Source organism: Balaenoptera ricei, chromosome 9, assembly GCF_028023285.1.
Source record: "Balaenoptera ricei isolate mBalRic1 chromosome 9, mBalRic1.hap2, whole genome shotgun sequence".
Classification (NCBI taxonomy): domain Eukaryota; kingdom Metazoa; phylum Chordata; class Mammalia; order Artiodactyla; family Balaenopteridae; genus Balaenoptera; species Balaenoptera ricei.
The window spans coordinates 104,611,873-104,629,124 of NC_082647.1; the positions used below are offsets into that span (position 1 = coordinate 104,611,873).

Consider the following 17,252-nt stretch of genomic DNA (forward strand, 5'->3'; position numbering starts at 1 on the left):
CCAGGGCTTTTACCTCAGTGGAGTCTACCTTTGGCTACATATTAATGTCCATAAACAATCATTTTTTTAAATTATTTTTGTGTAGCTTGATTGTGGATGAATTTTTGTTAATGACTGGAGGATAGGTAACCTGAGATTAGGCTGGTATAGAGGTCAGCACATTATACCCTTGTGGCCTGTTTGGTAAATGAAGCTTTCTTGGAACACAACCTGTTCATTTACATTTGTCTACAGCTGCTTTCATGGGAAAACCTGCAGGGTTGAGTAGTTGCAACAGAGATCTTATGGCCTAATCAGCCTAAAATAGTTACTCTCTGGCCCTTTACAGAATAAGTTTGCCAACCCCCCCCACCCCAGGCTATTGTAATCTAAACATATTTTAAATAGGAGATATTTCCTATTTCAAACCAATACTGACAAAGTCCTTTGGGGAGCAGTTCATTTTACATGGCAGAATAATCTTAGGGCTTTGGATTCGTTCTTACAGTTTTTATTAAAACAAGTGAGTTTTATCTACTAAAACTAAACTATTTTTACTAAATATGTCATCAACAATAGTATAACAACATTTTTACATAAAAATGTTCTCTTAGTTTCAATACACTGATCGGTTTTCATGAAAATTAGTATCTCTTGGTTATCTCCATTATTGTAAAGTGACCAGTTTTCTAATAACTTGTGAGAGAAATGTACCTAGGAGGAAAAAAAAAAATCAAGATATTTAGGAAGAGAGATGTTTAATCCTCAGAGACCTGGAGATTATTCAGGAGGGAAGGAAAGGATTATCACCTCATCTTTGCCCCTTTCAAAGCAGCATATTCAGTGTCCTTGTCCTACACCTTTACAATTATTTCAAAATACAAAGTTTTTAGACTTACAAGGAGTTGGAAAGATAGTAGTACAGACATATCTTACGTGGTTGTAGTACAGTGCTAAAACCAGGAGACTGACATCTGAGCAGTGCATGTGTATAAATTCTATGCCATTCTATCACATGTAGTTTCCTGTAACCACAATTTAGATACAGAACTATTTCATAGCAACAAAGATGGGTTGATGCCAACATTTTACCAGTTCAGGTAAATAGTACATCAGACGATGTTATACGTTTTGTTTCCACCACCAAACAATTCCTGAGATAACTCAAGAGGAGAAGGAAAGTCTATCATATTTACCCATGTTTCTGCTTTTTCCATTGTTCTTCCTTCCTGATGTTCCAAGACTTTTTTTTCTAAACATTTTCTGTTTCAAGAACTTCCTTTTGTCATTCTTTTAAGGGAGGTCTATTCAAGCAAATTCTTTTTGTTTTCCATCATCTGGAAAGTCTTTATATTTCCTTCGTTCCTGAAGAATAATTTGCAGAATTCAGAGTTGACAGTTCTTTTAGAACTTGAAAAATTTTGTGCCATTTTTCTGGCCTCCATGGTTTATGAGGAGAGAGCTATCATCTGAATTATCTTTCCCCTATAGGTAAGGTGGTATTTCTGTCTTGCTGCTTTCAAGCTTTTTTCTTTGCCTTTAGTTTTCAGAAGTTTGTCTTATCATAGATTTCTTTAGGTTTACGCTGTTTGGGTTCCTCTCGGCTTCTTAAATATATAGGTTTACGTCTTTTGCCAAATTTGGAAACTTTTCAGACGTTAATTCTTTCAAATGCTTTTTTCAGCCCCACCTTTCTCTTCTCCTGGGACTCCAATGACATGAATGCTAGATTTTTTTGTTATAGAACTACAGGTATTATTGTCGGTCTGTTTTCTCTGCTCAGATTGAGTAATTTCTATTTTATCTTTGAGTTCCTGATTCTTTCCTTCTTTTCAATTTGAGATTTTCCTGGTTCTTGGTATAAAAGCGTGGTTTTCTATTGTACACCGGACATCTGGCTTTACGTCACGGGACTCTGGATCTTGTCTAAATCTTGTTTTAAAAGCAGGCCTTTTCTGATACCACCATACCAGTGGGTGAAGTGGGGTTATGTACACTGCCTCCTCACTGCTGCCAGTTGGGGGTGAAGGTCCAGGCTCACCACTTGGCCTCTTCTGACACCCAGGCAGGGGGAGGGGTACCTCCTTACAGCTTCCCACTGAAGAATAGGGGCTCCACTGATGCCACGGGGGGTGGGCGTATCAGTGGGCAGGAAAGGAGGGTGTAGCTCCCCTGGGCCTTCTCCACCACCACCCCCCGCAGAGGACGGGGGCCAGAGGGGCGGGCGGGGAAGGCCTCATTCTAGCTGAGTAAGGGGAGCAAGTCTCAGCTCTCCACCTGGCCTTTGTTGACAGGCTAGGGTAGGGTTGGGGCCATGTTTTTTTCCATGGTATCTGGCTAGAATAGGGCGATTACTGTGTGAAAGTTCTTTAGCTTGAGAAAGCAGGCTTTTCTTGGCTTTTGTTGTTGCAGCCATTGGTGTTTCTAGGCTGCTGGTTTCACCAGCACCTAGCCTGGGGACATGAGGCAAAAGCAAGCCCAGGGAACTCACTGCTGTTATCACTTGGGTCCCAAGGTCCTTAGCCAATCTGCCTTCTTTTCATTTTTCAGTGTGTTTATTTGATAAATGTCTAGGGTTTTAGCTGTGCTTAGTGGGAACAATAGGGAACCGTGTGTCTACTCCATCTTGTTCCTCCTGGGGGTTTTTGCTTTTTAAAGTTGACAGTAGGAGAACTCCCTTCTGTGTATTTTAGATTTAAGCAAATTAGTAAATACACCTCAGATTATGAGAGCCAGGTTTTCTCTCTCTGTTGGAGGAGTGACAAGTACAGAAAGGAGGAAGTCTCCAGTGAGTGTGTGTGTGCGCGCGTGGGCGCTAACACTAGACCACTGAACGTAGTTTAAAATTTCTTCAGGTTCCTTTTTGCCATGAGGATATATCCCACCAAGGATGTTGAGTCAGAACTGTTTGAAAGTCACTTGAAATATTTCTTCTCTATATGGTTCATTTGTTTCAATATTTTAAGAAGCATTTTAAAGATTTTTTTTCTTTGTGATTTTATTTTTAAATTATGTAAAAACAAAACAGCATGATTTCAAAGTCAGAAGTGTAAAACAAGGGACATTCAGGAAAGTACAGCTTCCATCCCTGTTTCCTCCTTACATCCCCTGGCCATTTGTTTACTTCCCCAAAGGTAACTACTTGTCCTGATTTTAGTTATTCTTCTGTTGTTTCTTTTTGAAAGTAGAAGCTAACGTATGCATACATACACACAAGCGTATATAACATTCCTTCTCACAAGTACAGTCTCCTCAACTGTATGGAAGTCAACGTTTATTCAACCCATTCTCTGTCGATGGATACTTGGGTTGTATCTGGGTTGTTTAGTTGTTTGCTGTTACAAATAGTGTTACATTAAATAATCTTACATAAATGGCATTTTGTATTTTTTGCCAGCGTACTTTGGGATAAAATCTTAGATGTGGGATTGCTACATAGAATGGTAAGTGTATGTGACATTTTTCTAGATATTATCAAATTCCCTTCCACAGGTGTTGTTTCATTTTGTCTTTACACCAGCAATTTAAAAATGCTTATTTCCCCATAGCCTTTCGAGAAAATAGGTTCTCAAATTTAGGGATTATTGCCAATTTGCTAGAAGAAAAATGGTATCTTCCTGTAGTTTGAATTTATAAGAGTGAGGTTGACTTTTTTTTTTTTTTTTAATGTGTTTGAGTCACTTGCATTTCTTTTCTGTGAATACATAATATCTTTTGCCCATTTTTCTATTGGGTTACTGTTTTGTCAACTTTCACTCTTTAGAAATTAGGGATATTAAGCTTTGTGATTTATATTGTAAATATTTTCCCATTTATCATTTGCTTTTTGCTTTGCTTTTGGTATTTTTAGACATGCAGAAATTTGTTTTTATACAGTCAATTTTCCTTATTCTATAACGAATCATGGTTAGGTGAGTTTCTCCACTTCCGGGTTATAAAAGCATTCACCCATATTTTTCTGCTAGTGCTTAGATGGTACATTTAGATCTTTTGATCCAATTGGAATGTACGGTGAGCAATGGATCCAATTTCATCTTTTTGCATATGGCTATCAGGTTGTTCCAACATCACTTTTCAAATGTCTTCCTCTCCCTCCCTGATTTAGATGCTGCTTTACCATAACCAGATTTCCATATGCATGTCTATATTTTCATTGCATTGTCTCTTCATGTGCCAGCACTTCATTATTTTATTTACAAATATGTGTTAATGTCTGTAAGACTAGCCACCCCCCACTCCTTACTCTTCCTTTGCAGGGATTTCCTAGCTATCTTTGCTTATTTCTTCTTCCAAAGGAATTTATAATTAATTAGCTTGTCTAATGTTTAAAAATCCCTGGTATCACATTAAATTTAACTCAGGGAGAACTGACATCTTTATGATGAAGAATCCTGCCATCCAAGAACATAGTGTGTCTTTCCCTTTGTCCAGTTCTACATTCGTACCTTTCAGTAGTGTGTTTTAACACCTCTCATACAAGTTTTGCAGATTTCTTGCTCACTTTTTTCCTAAGTAAGTAGTTTTTGTTTGGGTTTGCTTTTTGCTATCTTAAGTATTGTCTGCTCTCCATTACTTCTTCTAACTGGTTATTCTTTGTTTATGTGAAGAATATTGTTTCTATAATTAATCTTACATCCTCTACTTTACTAAATACTCGGTATTGATCCATGGATTGCGTTGCAGCTTGCAGATATAAAATCTATGTAAACAGTAATTAATTGCCTTACTCTTCTAATATTTAGGCCTCTTGTTTTTTGGGGTTTTGTTTTTGTTTTGTTTTTTCTAATTGTGTTGGATACAATATAATCTTACAATAAATAACAGTCAATAGAGCGCATCCTTATCTTGTAGAAACCTCTACTAGTTTCCCAACTAAGTAAGATGTTGGCTTTGAGAATATAATATATATACACACACACACACACATATCCCTTATCTATTAATTCTCATTTATTTTTAATGTGAATACTTAATTTTTGTCAAATGCCTTTTTGTATCTATTAAAATTAGCATATAATTTTCCTCCTTAGCTTTACTAATGTGATGAACTATACTAGTGGCTCTCCTAATATGGAACCACCCTTGCATTCCTGGAATAAACCTCTCTTTTAGTCACTGTACAGTCTGGTTAAGCTGGAGTGAAAATGGCCCCCAATCTTCAGGGCTTAGAAGGGTTTATTTCTCGCTCATGCTACCCTGTCACACTGTGGCTCAGCTGTAGCTCTGCTACACGTCATCTTCATTCCAGAACCCAGGTCCTTGGAATAGCTGCCATCTGGAACATTTCCGATCTCAGGAAAGAGAGCAAACAAGACGTGCCAAACCAAGGGCTGGCACTTAAAACTTCTTACTCAGAAGTTGCATGTCATTTCCACTCACAATTCACTGGCCGGAACAAATCACACAGCCTAAGTTCAACAGGCAGGGAAGTATAATCTCCCCATAGAGAAGGGAGGCAGTGCAAGAGAGGCACCAAAATATTTTGTGACAAATATACAATATACCACTTACTGTATGTCACTGGATTCAGTTTGCTAATACTTTATTTAGAATTTTGCAACATTCCTGAGAGGGATTGGCCTATAGTTTCTTACTTCATAAAAATAATTTGGAAGTAAGAAATTACCTCATTAAGACGCAAGGTAATTATTGACACACAAATTTAAAAGATAAGTATAATAGTTCTGCCTTGAATGCTCATTATTTAATAATGAAAGGCATTTAATATACCGCATGTGATCTATGATACTGAGGCATGTTTCTAATATTTTCAACTCCCACTTTTGAACCCTGGATCGTAAAATGTCAGTTTTTCTGTGCACATTCCTGACAGCTCTTTCGACTGAGCAACTGCTGAAGTCGGCGGAAAGACAAGCCTGGAGGGCGGATAGGTTGCCGAGGAGGCAAGGCTCTTCCCATCATCACCCCCTCACCTCCTCCTTGACCGCCCCCCAGCCCCTTCACGGGGCCTCCTGTGGATACAGCGTCTTTTGCCCAAGCCTCCCAACAAGCAGTATAAACGCTGCCTCGCCTGTAAGACCAGGGATGGGTAAGTATTTCTTCATACTTTTCATACGACAGGCTGGAAACAGCAGAGTCGAGCAGCCTTCAGAAAGCCCTGTGGAGCCGCTGCCGACGGAGCGTCTCCCTGCCCTTCCCGCTGTGCCAGGGGGCAGAGGCCACCGTCGGTGAAGCGCTGGCTGCTTCACGTGGGTGTCATTTAGCTTAGCTTCATCTTTGCTGAATGCAACTTTACCAAAACTGGGAGTAGCAGAACCTTGTCTCATCAGGTATTACTAAATCCCTGGATTGGTGAGTGGGGAACGGTTGGAAGGAAGAGAAGGAGGGGGAAGCCAAATCTAGAAAAATGGGATAAATGACAGTAAAATCAGTGATTTATTTGAAAGTCGTACAGGTCTTGTCAGTAATAATTCAGCACAGTCTCTTAAACCTTCATTAACAGTAGAATCATATACTTACTCCAGAACCTGATGGCTACAAGCTCAATGCAGAATGCTAATGCTGGCATTCACACTCTGGCCACCTCACCTGTCCAGGGCCTGCTTTTACCGTATCTTCAGCTAACCTATACACTGGCCAAATGGCAGATCATCTTTCTGGAGCATAGCTCACACCTCCCCGGCTGAGGCCTGTTTTCATGTTTTTTCTGTTTGCACGGCAGTCTCCATCACGTCTGCAATCTTAGATCTCAAAGCCCATGAGGTCAGCAGTCCCCCAAGAGGAGGAGTGAGCTGACTGGCCTCCCGGATTCCCCCTGATCGGTCTCTCTCCCGCCTCGTTTTAGCACCGCTGCTTGGAACTCTCCTAGTCCAGTATTACGTGAGCCGCTTGTGAGCAGAGACCATACAGCAGCTTAGTAGAGGCGCATGGGAGCCCTACTGCCATTTGCTGGCTGTGATCGCTCTTCTGCAGTCTTGACAAATCTATAATTCTTACAATTCTAGTGAAGCCCTTTCTCCAGTCACCACTGGGCTGACTCTTATGGGGTGTGCTGGGAACACGTGCTCAAACGGTGAGTCCATGGCTGAATCACAGTGATTACTGGACACACAGGAAGTAGTGGGCTGCAGGTATACAGCACTGCTTCAAGAAAAGAAAGGACAATGTCTACTGCAAGCACCGGGTTCCAGCCTGTTCACAATCAACCATAAAGGCATTAAGAAGTACATGGAAATACGCTTAACTGGAAAAAATACCCAAGATGGTGACTTTCAAACAGAAATCAAGGATCTTTTCACTACACAATACTATTTCCTGTCAGTTGGGTTAGGAAAGCCTCTTCATACAAATTGTACACAAAAACTGTTACTTGCTTTTACTTCAGAACAGAAGGTCCACTCAGGCCCCGGTTTTCTGTGGCTTGGCCATAGCAAGAAAAAAATCCAGCAAACACTGAAAGTAAGTAAAAGCTGTTATAGAACAGCCAGGTATGAGGCACTCTATAAAGTGACATGTACACAACAGAACGGTACGTAATCTTTAAAGAATAAAGCAGCACAAGAAAGACTGTATAGATCGTAATATTTATCAATAAAAGCTCTCAGGGAAAGACCTACTTTTTCACTTCATGGTCTATTCAAAGAGCATATTTTTTAAAGAAAGAGATTACAGGACAGAAATAACTTCCAAAACGATGAAAGGCCTTGTACTCTATACTGGCACATTTAAGCTTAATCTTTTCTGAGAGGCTCCCCTCCAATGAATATTAAGAATACAGTAAAGGAGCTCATAAATGTCCTTTATTACAACTGCATTTAAGCCTAGGAATACTGAGGGGGTTAAACTGGCCAAAGGTGACAGATTTCTGGGTTTTGTAGGCTCTGGTGCTCAGAGGGAAGGAAGATCTTTGTCCCCTTGCAAGACTAATAAAACCTACAGGTAAGATTCTCTACTATGTGGTTAAGTTGTGTGGAAAGAAGATGTGTAAGGGCCTGTTAGCTTTAAACTAACTTTCCTATGTTTCACGTGCTTTTGTACATATAAATATTTTAAGCTTTCAAAATGTTTGCATTAAAGCAGTTATTTTGTAAATCTTCAGTCAGGCAGACAGTTGGTGACTAAATAAAAGAAGAAAATAAAACAACAATGAAGCAAAAAAAAAAAAAAAAAATTCCAAGTGCTTTAGATACGTCCACAAGCTACTTAACATAGAGCAACCAAACAGAAGTGCTTGTTCTCCCGCGGCATTCTGAGGTTAACAATTAATTAAAAACCTTTTTGGTACTAGAAAACCTTCTCATTGATAGGGCTGAAAACTGGGGTAGAGGGGAGAAGAGGAAAAGAGATGAGAAATCAACATTATTAATACTGATTCCTTTCATTCTGTGCTTTGCTTCTATACAGAGAACTTTCAAATTTTTATAAATTATAGTAACTTTCTGATGAAATTAAAAACTTCAGCAGGGTTCGCTGTGGTCAAATTAGAATGATCCTGAGATCACTATATGCCCACACGTGCAGCCAGCCCGACCTGGGGGCTGGCCTGCAGCCACGGGGGCGCGCATGGGGAGGGGGGAGGCCAGGCTCGGAGGGGCTGGTCTTTGATCACCTTCACTCCTTTTTCAGCTCGTTGCTGTTCTCCCCACTGGGCTTGAACAAGGGAATCTGCTGGCCATCCTTGAGCTCTAAGAAGACCTCCTGAAGGTTCCACCTGAGAGAAACCAAAAGTATAGTCTCTAGTCAACGAAACACTGAGGCAAAAGACACGGTTTAAAAGGAAAAAAGCAGTTGTTAGGAATGTCTTAAGTTTTTTAAACACTATTTTATGTTAGCAGTATGTTAACGTTTTAACCTTTTGTTCCAGGCTCACGTTATTTAACCAGCATCACCATCAAGGCAAGTTTAACCATGAATGGCTGACCCCAGGGAAGGGAAGGAGCAGCTCACTCCTCCCCTTTTCCTAATCCACCCCCCCAGCCCCGCCCGGACCGTCAGCTCCTGGCTGGCAGCCGGCCGGCCAGCTCCTCCACTAATCCCAGGCTCAGGGGTCAGTGAGCCCGGGGAAGCCAGGCAGGGGCTGCCTGCTCCTTTTGTCCTTGAGAATTAGAACACATCCCGGCTAAACAGCAAACATCTCTGAGAGAGGCTTCCCGTGGGGGAAGTGAGTGAGTGTAGCTACCGGCAACCAGACAAGAAAAGCCAATTAATGGGGTAGAGAGCTTATTTAAAGAATGTGACGAATAATTCTGGAACAGGAACCCATGCCTCTATTCATTTGTGACGACGGAGGCAGCAGCGTTGGAAGCTGTGACATAGCATCAAGTTATGGCAGACCTAGACCACTACCACTGTAACGTTCTTCAAATTCAGTAGCGTGCACTGGATAAAATGTCTGGACTGAGCTTAAGAGCCCAAGTAGTGGCATGCTGTCCAAGCTGTGAAACTTCTCAAGCTTTGAAAAACTAATTCTTACTGCCACAATCATATAACTACAATTGAAAATGGAAATCGTTTCCATCAGAAGGTTCTCCTCCTGCTGCCTGCTTCCCACCCACTTTCCCATCATACCTCTTAAAGGGGGCATCTCTGGATGAGCTGACATAGAGATAGCCCTCTGACTTGGGTCCAGAGACAGGAATCTTCAACTGGGGGTATAAAATGAGAGACGTAAGTGGATACAGTGCTGTCCTCTCAAGAGATAACCTGTAAAATCCAGTGATTATCCACAGAACCTGGTTGTTTTTGAACTGGAGCCTAGCTGAAGAATTCACCTTATTTTCCAGCTGGCTCCCTTAAAATGCCCTGCCCCTCTTTGGATGGCCTGGTGAGGTCAATGGCAGTGCTCCTATCTGGCAAGGAGACCTTATGTGCCAAACTCAATGCTCTGAGTACTTGCAATGATTATTTTAAAATCCACGGTTAAAGAAGAACTACCGATATATGCAACAACATGGATGAAGGTCAAAAACATGTAGAGTGAAAGAGCCTTACCCAAGAGTATATAATGCATGATTCCATGTCTTAGACCAAACTAGGTTGGGAAAAAAATGTCAGAAAGTGCCTCTGCTGGAGCTGGGGGGATGTGAGAGGACCAACTGGGAAGGGCATGAGGCAGCTCTCAGGTGATGGGAACAGTCTACATGTAGGTAGGGGGTTGAGTTGCACAGGTGGATGCATTTGTTAAAATTCATCAGGACAGTTAGATGTGTACCTTTCACAGAATGTAAATTTTACCTCAAAAAAATATATTAAGCTCTAGTTAATGATATATATGGCTTATGTATTTAAAGGTGAAGTGTATGGATATTTGAAAATAATAAGATAGGTTCAAGAACAGATAAGGTAGAGCTAGACAAACAGGTATGGGATAAAGCACATTGAGCAAAACATTAGTTACAGAATCCAGGTAGCAGATATATGGGTTCCACAGCATAAATTCTTTGATCTTTTCTGTATGTTTGAAACTTTCCTAATAAAATAGAAAAAAAAAAAAAAACTCAAAAAACAAAAAAGAGTCCACTGTTTAAAAGGGGGGAACTATTTCTAGCAAATTGGTCCACAACTCTGACCTGGACCATAAAGCAGTTCTAAGAGGAGAGTTGACAGCAACACACACCCTCCTCAAGAAATAAAAATCTCAATCTAACCTACCATCTAAAGGAGTCAGAAAAAGAACAAAGTCAGCAGAAGGAAGGAAATAATAAAGATCAGAGAGGAAATAAATAGATCAAAAAAACAACAGAAAAGATCAGTATAACCAAGAGCTGGTTTTTTGAAAAGATAAACAAAATCAACAAACCTCTAGCCAGGCTCACCAAGAAATAGAGAGGACCCCGATAAAATAAGAAATGAAAGAGGAGGAATAACAACAGTTATCACAGAGATACAGAATCATAAGAGAATAGTATGAACAGTTATATGCCAACAAATTGGACAACACAGAAGAAATGGACGAGTTTCCAGAAACATACAGCCTGCCAAGACCGAATCAAGAAGAAACAGATAATTTGAACAGACTGATCACTGCAAGTGAAACAATCTGTAATTTAAAAATCCCCTGCAAACAAAGTCCAGGACCAGACGGCTTCACTGGGGAATTCTACCAAACATACAAAGTATTCTAAAAAAAACTGAAGAGGAGGGAACACCTCCAAATTCATTCTATGAGGTCACCAGCACCCAAAACCAAATAAAGACACTACCAAAAAAAGATAATTACAAGCCAATATCTCTGATGAATATAGGTGCAAAAAAACCCTCAACAAAATATTAGCAAAGCGAATCCAACAATACATAAAGAGGACCACGCACCATGATCAAGTGGGATTCATTCCAGGGTCACAAGGACGCTTGAACATATACAAATCAATCAACTGTGATACACCACATTAACAAAAACCACATGATCACCACAATAGATGCAGAAAAAGCAGTTGATAAAAATTCAACAACCATTCATGATAAAACCTTTCACCAAAGTAGGTATAGAGGGAACACATCTCAGCATAATAAAGACCACTTATGACAAACCCACAGCCAACATAATGCTCAACAGTAAAAAGCTGAAAGCCTTCCTGCTAAATTCAGGAACAAGACAAGGCTGCTCAGTCCCACCACTTCTATTCAACACAGGGTACTGCAAGCCTCTGCCACAGCAATCTCACACACACACACACACACACACACACACACACACACACACACAGTATGTAAACTGGAAGGAAAGAGGTAAAACTGTCGCTATTTGCAGATGACCTGATACTCTATATTATAGAGAACGCGAAAACCACCACACAAAAACTATTAGAAGTAATAAATGAATTCAGCAAGGTAGCAGGATACAAGGTTAATTTGTAGACATCTGTTGCATTTCTTTACACTAATAATGAAATATCAGAAAGAGAAAGTAAAACAGTCCCATTTAAACTCACTTCAAAAAACATAAAATACTCTAGGAATAAACTTAACCAAGGGGGTGAAACACCTATATGCTGACAACTATAAAACACTGATAAAGGAAACTGAAGAGGATTCAAAGAAATGGAAAAATATCCCACACTCTTGGATTGGAAAAATATTGTTAAAATGACCATACTACCAAAAGCAATCTACAGATTTCGTGCAATCCCTATCAAATTACCCATGACATTTTTCACAAAACTAGAATAATCCTAAAATTTATATGGAACCACAAAAGACCCAGAATTGCCAAAGCAACCCTGAGAAAAATGAACAAAGCTGGAGGTATAACACTTCCAGACTTCAGGCTATACTACAAAGCCTCAAAACACCATGGTATTGGCACCAAAAGAAAAAGATAAATCCATGGAACAGAATAGAGAGCCCAGAAATAAACTCACACACCTATGGTCAATTAATCTACAACAAAGGAGGCAAGAAAATACCACAGAGAAAAGACAGTCTCTTCAACAAGTGGTGCTGGGAAAGCTGGACAGCTACATGTAAATAAATGATATTAGAACATTCCCTCACACTATATACAAAAATAAAATCAAAATGATTTAAAGACCTAAATATAAGACATGATACCATAAAGTATCTAGAAGACTACATAGGCAAAACATTCTTTGACATAAATTGTAGCAATATTTTCTTAGATCAGTCTCCTAAGGCAAAAGAAATAAAAGCAAAAATAAACAAATGGGACCTAATCAAACTTAAAAGCCTGTACACAGCAAAGGAAACCATCAACAAAACAAAAGGATAACCTACGGAATGGGAGAAAATATTTGCAAACGATGCAACCGACGAGGGGTTAATACCCAAAATATACAAACAGCTCATACAACTCAATAGCAAAAAAACGAACAACCCAACCAAAAAATGGGCAGAAGACCTAAATAGACACTTTTCCAAAGAAGACCTACAGATGGCCAACAAGCATATGAAAAGATGCTCAATATTGCTAATCATTAGAGAAATACAAATCAAAACCACAATGAGGTATCACACCACTCAGAATGGCTATCATCAAAAAATCTACAAATAATAAATGCTAGAAAGGGTATGGAGAAAAACGAACCCTCCTACACTGTTTGTGGGAATGTAAATTGGTGCAGCCACTATGGAGAACAGTGTGAAGGTTCCTTAAAAAACTAAAAATAGAGCTCCCATACGATCCAGCAATCCCACCCACTCCTGGGTATATATATGGAAAAAATAAAAACTGTAATTCAAACAGATACATGCACCCCAATGTTCATAGCAGCTCTATTTATAATAGCCAAGACATGGAAACAACCCATGGGCCCATCAGCAGACAATTGGCTTAAGAAGATATGGTATGTATACATACATACATACACAAACACACACACACACACACACACAATGGACTATTACTCAGCTATGAAAAAGAATGAAATATTGCCATTTGCAGCAACATGGATGGACCTAGAGAATATTATGCTTAGTGAAATAAGTCATACAGAGAAAGACAAACACTATACGATATCACTTATATGTGGAATCTAAAAAATAATAAAAATGAATTTATTTACAGACATAGAAAACAAATTTACGGTTACCAAAGGGGAAGGGATAAATTAGGAGTATGGGATTAACAGATACCTACTACTATATATAAAATAGATAAGCAACAAGGATTTACTGTATAGCACAAGGAACTATATTCAATATCTTGTAATAACCTGTAATGGAATATAATCTGCAAGAACAAACGACTGAATCACTATACGTCAATTAAATTTTTTTTAAAAAATCATCAATTATCCTTATCAGAATACTTGAGCACGAATTGTTTTTGTAGTTACGGGGGAAATATCTCTAATAAAACTATTTCCATTAAAAATAATAAAAACAACAACAAAAAATAAACTAGGTCAGATCAGCTCACTTTTGTCCTCCAAGTACTTCAGGGCTTCTGCTTGTCACCATGAAGTGCACACACCTCACAAGACGATGTCACAGTCCTCTGGTTGCCTCAGCCCGTTCTCCCTGCCCACACCCTCCCTGGGCAGCTGCACCTCTGCGGAGGACACACTGGCAGGGAGCACAGCCACGTGCCTTCGTGTACAGCTGCTCAGCGGGGCCCCCCTGTCATGACAACCACCTCCCAGTCCACTAACCTCTCCCTCCCAGGCCTCTGCTAAGGCATTTGCTTCACCCTGCCTTATGCTGGAATTTGAAACTATCAACTCCCTGAAAGCCTTCTGCATCTCTGCATTCCCCACACAACTGAGAATCATTCCTCCAACTCAAAACATATTAAACAGAAGAAAACAACACTTCTTATATTCAGTTGAACTATAAAAGAAGATACAGCTGAAACAATGGACTGGCATTCCATGGAAGCAATGGAAATAAGCTTTAAAACTAGAGTTTAGGTGTATTTCAAGTTCAAAGCTGAAATACTGGCAAACCACCACTCATCATTTCTCTACAACCTCCCGTTCAAGATGGCGACCTGAGCACAAACGGGGCTTTCCGTGCCACATCAATTCCCCAGAAAGGAAGAAAACTATATGAAAATAAATTAATCCATAATGCTTTTTTAAACGGTGCTAGGTACCACCTAGCGGCAGTTGTACGTGGTGGATTTTCCCATCCCACATCTTTCTCCAGCGTCCTCCAAGACCCCTTCCGGAGGACGGCAGCCCCTCCTCCGCTCAGTAGGCACCCGGCCTGCAGTTCGCAGGGGGAGCACGTTACCTTTGCGTCGGCAATGTCCACGAAGTTGTACTTGTCGGTGAGGCGGAGGTAGTGAACGTTGAGAGGAGTGCCCAGAGCTTCCAGCGCCTCAGGGTGACTGCGCAGATGCTCCAACGCCCACTGGTAATAGGAAGCCCTGGAAAAAGCTTCTAAGGGGGAAGGAAAATGGTTACTTTTTTTTTTTTTCAATTGAACTTGGTCAGGTATACTCTCCCTAGAAAGTGAGATGATGTAATCCATGTACAACATGGAAACCGAAACATGAAATTTATGGGTGGAATTATTATTAGGGACCACCTACTCTGAACTGTCCATTTTAGAGACTCCAAAACCAAAACATAGGAAGTCAGCATCTGCAGGGATGTGGCAGGTGACCTTGAGAAAGGTACTGGACCTTTCTGTGCCTCAATTTCTTCATCTCTTATTTCCTCACCTCATTCGTTGCCTCTTTTCTTCATCTAAGGGGTCTGATCAGATCTTCTCTAACTTTTCTTTCAGTTCTAAGTCCTCTGGTTCCATGACTTGCTCAAAGTGATATAGCTAATCCGAGGCAGAGCTGGGGCCAGAATCTATGACTTGACTTCTGAACATTGCTCCTTCCACTAAGAGAAATGTCCTGATAAACCAGCATAAAACAGACCACAACAACAAAACCCTCAGGCCACGCAACAGGACATGAAAACGCTAACTTGTCAAGTTTATAGATGTACGCCAACATTTCATGTAGATAAAGCTTACAAACTGCTCTCGGCCTCAGGTATCCTTGGCCCAAAGGCTACTAGGAACTCCAGGAAGCACCTCCCTGAAAGTGTACGGTAGGACAAGCGGCCCCAAGGAGAGCAAAGGACGGTGAGCTTCCCAAGTAAGGTTTTTTGTTCGGCAACAAGAAAGACTTCCCTCTGCAGGCCCAGCCACAGGAATGGACTGGAAAGGCGGCTCCAGCCTGCAGAGGCCAAGGAGAACGCCCCTCCCGTGCTGCTTCCCGGGAGAGGGGAGAGGGGAGAGGGGAGAGGGGAGAGGGGAAAGGGGAAAGGGGAGAGGGGAAAGGGGAAAGGGGGTGCTGCAGGCATGAACGAGGTGCCAGCCCTGAGGGCAGCAGAGGCTGGGTCCAGGCGGTTCATCTTCACTGAGCGATTTCTCAGTATCCCCCAAGCTGTGAGATTAACGTTTACAACATCCTCGCACACAGGCACTAATATTACCCCTCATCACATCGATAACCGAGGCCCAGGAAGAAGCCAGACCCCCCCATAAGGCCACACAGCTAGTGTAGAGCCGGAGCTGGCTGCAGAGCCCACTGGACTATCGCTTTCCGCCGACCCCAGCCTCCTAAAGGGGAGAGGCTGCCAGGCCCCTGACCGAAAGTGTACTCATTCCTGCCATGTCCTGCCCCCGTCCCTGTGGCAGAGCGGAGGGGCGGCCGAGTTGTTCCGGTCTGAATCATCCCCGGGAACGCTCATCTCCGGCCACCTCCAGACTCGGAGACCTCTGGGCCCGCCCTGAAGGCAGGTGGGAAGGACGGGCGGAGGGGCCGCGGCCAGTTTGCCCGGCTGCGGGCGGAGTGCACGTCCGGGCGGGGAGTCGCAGTGCTGCGGGGTCAAGGTGAGGAGCCAGGCTGGGCGGGCGTAAAAGGTCTCCACAGAGAGTCAGTCCAGAAAACACTGCCGCCGCTGCTTCGCAGCCAGTAGCATGGAAATGCCCTTAAATGTCTCGCTGCTCACAATGACTGCGGCCTGTCTTTACAAATTCAAATTTGGGTGCAGAGGGGTGGAAGCTGCATCTGCCAGGATTCTGCCAGCCTGGACACTGCTTTTATTTTCTGCTCTTGCCAGAGTCTGCTGCGCAAGGTCCTGTCCTCCACTAAATCAACAGCAGAGAATGGCAAGGCAAACAGGCCGAGGACACTTGAGAAAGAGCCAGTTTTCCACACCTGTGAACCATCTGGTGTCCCCCTTCCCTCTGTTCTTTCTATAATCTCAGAAATCTTGATGGATCTACTGCATGTGCACTGGAGTGAAAGCCCATCTTGCTTTTTTGAGGCTTCTTATGCAAATGGGTCCTACTCCTTTGATTTGTTCTTGTGGCTCCTGGGAAAACTGGGATTAGAGGATAAGAAGGAAGCTATAGCCAATGGAACTGCGTACTGGCTTCTAAAAATAGTCCTTTCCTTCTTTCTCTAACCTGCTGAAAGCATCTGAAGTATTTCCTTTGATGGAGGAATGGGGGGCAAGAGAACTAGGAGGCGGCCCTGCCTCGGGCGCTTCACTGGATACTTACTCTGTATCAGGTAGTACAAAAGGGCGCAGCCCCCGCTAGCCGCCACGCCGGTAAAAAAGACCTGTTTCCCCAGAAGCACTGACATCCTGCTTCCTAGAGACTGAAAAACAAAAGATGTGAATTTACGGTTAGATTCAGGTTCATGCCAAGCGCCTCTGCCTGGATTGGACCCCACAGGGAAAGGAAAGCTAAGGAGGAAGCCAGCAAGGAGGCGAGGCCGCCTTCCCTTTCAGAACGCCAGGGCCGGTTCTGGAGCCCAAGCCGAAGTGCCCTCCCAAGGGTGGCCCGCATCCAGGACCCAGGCCATGGGGGCGAGGGCTGAGCACAGAGCCGGCATTCAGCCC

General features: G+C 42.0%; 1 protein-coding gene across 5 annotated transcripts in view; it reads right to left on the reverse strand.

The window, feature by feature from the left end:
* The window catches only part of LOC132372127 (cytochrome c oxidase assembly factor 1 homolog), a 101,309-nt gene that overhangs the window by 5,577 nt on the left and 78,480 nt on the right, over positions 1 to 17,252 (reverse strand). Inside the window, exons 3-7 of one of the 5 annotated variants that reach the window (XM_059934223.1) lie at positions 16,909 to 17,008; positions 14,632 to 14,780; positions 9,508 to 9,584; positions 8,549 to 8,650; positions 4,912 to 6,338 (exon numbers count right to left, since the gene is read on the reverse strand). In XM_059934223.1, the coding sequence (XP_059790206.1) occupies positions 8,551 to 8,650; positions 9,508 to 9,584; positions 14,632 to 14,780; positions 16,909 to 16,993 (411 nt within the window). In that variant the 5' untranslated portion in view covers positions 16,994 to 17,008 and the 3' untranslated portion in view covers positions 4,912 to 6,338; positions 8,549 to 8,550. The other 4 variants (XM_059934220.1, XM_059934222.1, XM_059934221.1 and 1 more) reach the window with 4 other exon arrangements.